This window comes from Silene latifolia, chromosome 7 (genome assembly GCF_048544455.1).
Source record: "Silene latifolia isolate original U9 population chromosome 7, ASM4854445v1, whole genome shotgun sequence".
Classification (NCBI taxonomy): domain Eukaryota; kingdom Viridiplantae; phylum Streptophyta; class Magnoliopsida; order Caryophyllales; family Caryophyllaceae; genus Silene; species Silene latifolia.
In genome coordinates this window covers 13,061,069-13,067,391 of record NC_133532.1, presented here as the reverse complement: position 1 = coordinate 13,067,391, position 6,323 = coordinate 13,061,069, and the positions used below count along the sequence as shown (strand labels likewise).

Sequence of the window (6,323 nt, the reverse complement as noted above, 5' to 3'; positions counted from 1 at the left end):
CCATAAGACTCTTAAGAACACATGATCAACAACAGAAAATTCCAAGAGTGAGTAGAGAAAGTCTCTACCTTTTAGCAATTGTTCAAAGCTAGCAACAATCAAGAGTGCTCCACCACAAGAATCAAGCAATCAAACCGATTCCTTACAAATTTGGTACCTATATGAACATATTAACATATATCATAGTCTATCCTTAATCAATTGCCCAATTATACACTTGTTCCCCAAAACCCCCAAATTTGAAGTTCTGGTCTCATAAAACTCAACAACATAAGAAAATCCCCAATTTTTAGGTCAAGACTCAAGAATTCAAGAACATGAGAAGAAATCCCCAATCTTTGATCTAAATCCATCCCCATAAAGATGATCGGCTAGTCTTGCTTGTGACTGGCTAATCCCGTCACAAGCTTGTGACCTCTTACAAAAAGGGAGAGGGGACAAGGTGGGGCACCCCCATGTGCTTCCCACTCACCTCTCAATGGGTATTTTGTGAGAGGAAACGGTATCTGTCACAAGCTTGTGACGGATACGACCGTCACAAATGAGAATTTGTGAAAGACGATTAGAATAAAAGTAGATCGCATAAACTTAGAATCTAGAGAAAGTTTGAAGGAAACTTACCAAAAGATGATTTTAGGATGAACAATTGCTTAATAGATCTACAACTCCTTAGATGAGTTATTTAGAGAGGGAATAGAGTTTTGAGATGAGTTTAGAATGTGTAAAAGTGATTATGACAGCCTATGGAACTATTTATAAAAATCTCTAAACCCAAGGATAAGAATAAAAGAAAACCGGAAAGAGGCGCTTGGAGACCCGGCTCGATCGAGTGATCAAGCCACTCGGTTGAGTGGCACCCACTCTGTCTAGTACGAAAACAAAGTATCACCTAGGACATCCGATCGAGTACCAACCCTTTACCCGACCGAACCGCGCACTTGTACTTACTACCAACAACACGACTCGATAGTGCACTGCTTGGCCCTAATTACAACCAACTCTACCTTCATAAATGACAACACCAACTTAACCCGACCATACATATCCATAATACACTACTATCAACCACAAGACTTAGCAAACTTTTGTGGTTGTTACACTATATTTGGGTTGGAAGATGATATGCAAGTAAGGTTGTTCATAAAGTAGATCGAACTGCTAAATCGAATCGGGCCAGACATGGCCGGTCCGGTCCAAACTGGACCGGATACTAACCGGCCCGGTCTCGGGATCCACAAAAACAAGTTGACTTGTCTCTGCCCGATCCGCTCCAAGCAAAAAAAAAAAAAAAAAAAAAACTCAAATAATTGCATATAAAATGGAACCGGTCCGATCTAAACTCGGACTTAAAGAGTTCCGGTCCGTGTCTCCACTTAATCAGTCCGGTCTCCGGTTTTGGGATAAGAAGTTGTCCGGTCTGCGGGTCTTTGCGGTCACCTGCTTATTATAAAAGTTTACCGTTCTTATTATAAAAGTGTTTAAAACATCGCATTTTTCTCTTGAAATATTTATGTTTATGTTGTTGTCTAAGTATGGGGGTTCATATAACATACGGGTAACATTTTTAATATTATCTTATTCTTAATATACTTTAATGATAACAAACAACCAGCATGAACATAACATCAAATCAATTTTCCGGAAAGGAAAAAAAAAAGACAGACTTAAGGACCGAAATATGAAACTTAATTTGATTGAATTAAAAGTAAATTAAGTACAGAAATAAAAATTAGTACATGAAATAAAATTAAACTACATAATACTTAATTTCTACCCAACATTCTTAATTATAATTCTTGCTAATGATTAATTAATTCGCCCATTTATACTGCTGGATCCCACCAGATTACTTAACATCTTCTTAATTAGGTGCAGGAGACGCCACCATTAGACCATGCACCCTCAGCTCACACACGTGGCAGAACATCAACGGTTCGATTTCCGCCATCAACGGTCATTATGTCATTGCCCTTGATATCATGAACAATAATCTCAACAACTTCAGGATTATTATTATTATTTGTGATGATTTCTTGATCTTTGTTGATTTTGTCCATGTTGTTGTTAAGCTTGATGATTTCAATTCCAAGTTCAGCTTCAAGTTGTTTCATATCATTATCATTTACCATAAGGTTTTTTTGTTGGTTTTTTGGCGATGAATTTTTGTATATGATGTATAAGAGCATTTGTGTAATTCCCAATAGAAATCCAAGCACATTTGGCATCTGTTCACATTTTAAATAAATTGTGTTAATTAACATATGATATGATACGGAGTTATTATCAAATAATGATATCGAAATAATACGACTCTCTACATGCAATATGCAAGTTTTACATGATAAATAACGTGCATATGAAAGTTAGTTTAGCTTTAGTTTAGCTGCTAAAGTCATGAAGGGTGATATTCATCACGCAAGTCAAAACACATGACTAATAAATAAAAATCGAAGGATCGAACACTTTTGTTAATCCATCCCCTTAGAGCCACCACTGCTTATAATGCACGTGAAGAGAGTGATATCGAGATTCAATATCACTTGATAATATCATTGTAATTTAGTTTGCTTAAGAAGTTTGACCGTGGTAAAAATGGTGACCTTGTAGTAAAAATCTCCTTGAAGAAGTAAATGCATTGTGATTACTTACCGCAATGTAAAAGTCTTGGATGAGAAAACCATAAAAGAACCACATAACGGCGCATAAGGTAAGAGAAAACGATAGACAAAATGGCATGAATTCCACACTCTTCGTTTTGATCACCATTTTCTGTCATACAAAAAGGGCAATAATGACGTGAGTTACCTAAATATTGAACGTAATCTACATGGAAATAAAGAGCAATAATGACGTGAGTTACCTAAAAAATATACGTATTCTACATGGGAATAAAATTTTGCATGTCTTTATATTAATTCGAATTAAATAAATACGATAGTTTTAAATGTGACGGTAACACGTTATATATATATAGTAGTATAGTACAAAAATAACTAAATTGATAAGATTTCGTACCATAACGCTTAAAGGAGCAGCAAATACGCAAACGGAAAACACTGCGCAAATCCATCCTACGGATGTTTCACGTACGCCTCCTTTTGAGAAAAAGTTGTGTGCATCCGCACCTCGAGCGAAAACCATGGTTCCTACTATGATTAGCCCCAAAAATGTGACATTGAATAGGCCTAGTAATTTTATTGTGTATACCTGTTCACCATATATTCAACCACATTATTAGTACAACGTTACGATATTTTTTTAAGATATAGCCAAGTCCGACACCCAAACCAGTACTAATATGTTTGATATTCCACCATAGAATAGAAGTACGTACCCTGGCCTTAGTGGGTGCATAGATGAGAAAGACAATCAAGTAAAAAGCTTCAATAATGAATCCAACAGAGTTGATAGTGATTATTGGCATCGCATTTTGTGTCTTTAGCATTGCATAGTACAATAGTAACATACAACTAAAGAGTGCCACTGAATATGGTAATGCTTGAAACCCTTCTGTTGATTTCTTCTTGAACACCCTCCAAAATGTTGGCCTACATAATAATATACGCCACATAAAACATTAAGTCTCTAGTATAAGACGTTCTCACGACAATTTCAGAAGGACATCATGTTAAGGATTCGAACTCAGGTCATGAATATCTACACTCATATTATTATCCTCATGACTTAATTAGCTAAATTAATTGACATCTGCTTTTACGCTTTTATTATGAAACAGTTTTATACGAGAATAAGTAGGTTAAGATTAAAATGACGTCGAGTATATGAAAGAGTGAAAATTAAAGGACTTACAAAGGAGCTAAGAAGACACCAAGGGAAACAATGTTACCAAGAATACCAAATATGTACATTAATTCATGATGGTTAAAATGGGTCAGTGCCATTTCAATAACCTCAACTTAATTCTTCTCTTAAATTTGATTATGCCTTAGAATTAAGGGAAGAAATAAAGAACAAATGAAGCTAAAAATAAGCTTCTTGTAGAGAGAAGAACAAGAGGAATTATTAATATGGCAACTGCGACAAGAAATGGTGTAACAAGCTTGGTTTATATAGGCCGTAACATTAAAGTGTAAAGCACAAATGGCGTGTATTGAGTGGTACAAATAAAGGGTTTGTTTTAATACTTTTACGTAATTAATTTTGTTACAAAAAAGTAGCTTTATTTTGAGAAATTAATAATTATTAAGTTTATTAGGTGTGAGTTGTTTTACATAGTTTGCTAGCTATATTGTTGTTATTGTGACTAATACTACAAGTCTCGAGAGGGTTGGGTGGAGGTTTTACATGCATTGGGTCATAATAATTGTTGTTTGCTTTAGTAGCTTATTAGCTTAACTTTGCTTGGTTAACTTTGCTACTCGTACATACTTAGAATTATGTCTAGGATAACGTCTCGATTCGAATATCTCGATTTAGATTTTAAATAACGAACTATAATATTTTATTTTACAGAATTGGCGGCCTTGAGTTAAAAGAATTGAAATTATCATATATATACTGAATTAATTGTATTTGAAATGACAAATTGACAATTAACAAATTTGAAACAAAAATGTTAGTAATCCAACACAACTAACACAAGCACAACCTAAAACCAATCGACCTTCAACATAATGAGTTGTCTCGAAAATGAATTGTATCTAAAATAACTAAGTCCAAGCTACCTGATTATTGTTAGGCCTACTAATACCATCTTGTATAGCTTAACTTTGCTTGGTTAACTTTGCTACACGTATTTAAAATTATGTCTACGACCACATCTCAATTCGAATAATTCTACTTGAATTCTAAATAATATATGGACAACAACAATTTTATAGAATTGGATTCAATTAAAAGAATTTAAAACTATTAGATGTAAAATTAATTTCGGTCTAAAATAATATCTCGAAAACTAACAAATCTAAAACAAAAAACCTTCATAATCTAACCCAATTAACAACTCAACTTGAAACAACCTGGGTTTAAATAACGACTTGTCATTGTTCAAGGATAACCTGGCCTAAGCAACCCAATTATTTGTTAGGTCTACAAATATGGCCTTGCATAGTAATCATCTATTTTACACACATATATAAGTTGTTATCACTTTTATATAATATAACTAAATACTCCTAAGTATATGTATTAAATTATTTGAAAAAAAATTGAGAAAGGTATATTTGTGTGCAAGTTCTTGTTCATACTCTCTCAGTCCCGGTCAGTTGTACTTTGGTTTTGGCACAAAGACCAAGTAAAGAAGAGGAGACCAATTATAAGGTGACAAGTGGACCAAATTGAGTGTGAAAGATTAAATTGTTCATCAAATGCAATTCTAAAGTAGAAAAGACATCAATTAGCTGAGATATCGCAAAATAAAATAGGATAACAAATGACTGAGACTGAGAGAATCTTAACTATAACAAGTTTGCCATTTATTTTACAAACAAAAACACATTTTTTATCAAACTGATGAGTTACTATAACCTCATAAATAAAGTTAACTGTGTGAAAAAATAATCTCAACGTGAAGCTTGTTAAGTTGATGGTTAAGGCCCTAATTAATGGTTTTCTGCCTTAATAAACCTCTATACTCTATTACTCTTTAATTTTTGCATTTGAAAAGTGGATAATGCATATATCTTTCATATCATGTGTTGAAATTTCAAGTTTAATAGTAGTAAACTAGTAATGTCCCAAAACAATAATTTTATACCTTAAAAAGTTATTGTTGCATAAACCTCCCTTATTGTTAAACAAATAGAACTAAACATAGAATTAATAACCAACCATAAACTTAAATGAATCATATTTAATATCAGTGAGTGATTTATGATTGTCTCACGATGATAAATTTTGTACGAAACTTACTAAAAACGGTTTTAGACAAAAATTACTCTCGAAAAAACGAGTAGTTTTTTATTTCTTTTTTTAAAAGGCAATTGCTAAGCTGTGTGATTTAGCAAAGTTCACTAAGCTAATAGGCTAGGAGTAGTTGCTTTATGGAGGAGACTGAGTATTAATTTTACAAGAAGTAAGCTTTAATTGTAGTCCCTTCATTTAAGTTTACGGTTAATCTTTGGTCTTGCTTTCCCGAGCATATGTTCTGTGGGTTCTTACTTGTAAATCATTTGAGGTTGGACCAACACACCACCAATAGTCCTTATTCAAGCAAAAATATGCATGCCTTTTTTAACATGCATCTATTATTTTATAAATTTGTGAAAAAATGTTGGTGGCTACTTTTATTTCAATTTCTAATTTTATTAAATTCGTGTTAGGTAGAGCAACCGTGTAGCGAAAAACTATTTCTCGTGAGTTTT

General features: G+C 33.4%; 1 protein-coding gene across 1 annotated transcript; it reads right to left on the bottom strand.

The window, feature by feature from the left end:
* Positions 1-1,677: 1,677 nt before the first annotated feature.
* On the bottom strand, positions 1,678-4,042 carry LOC141591778 (bidirectional sugar transporter SWEET9-like). The gene is made up of 5 exons (XM_074412230.1): positions 3,811-4,042; positions 3,335-3,548; positions 3,016-3,207; positions 2,650-2,769; positions 1,678-2,225 (listed from the first exon to the last, which is right to left on the bottom strand). Exons 1-5 carry the CDS (start codon positions 3,900-3,902, stop codon positions 1,908-1,910), a joined length of 936 nt encoding a protein of 311 aa, XP_074268331.1. The 5' UTR covers positions 3,903-4,042; the 3' UTR covers positions 1,678-1,907.
* Between the last annotated feature and the right edge of the window lie 2,281 nt (positions 4,043-6,323).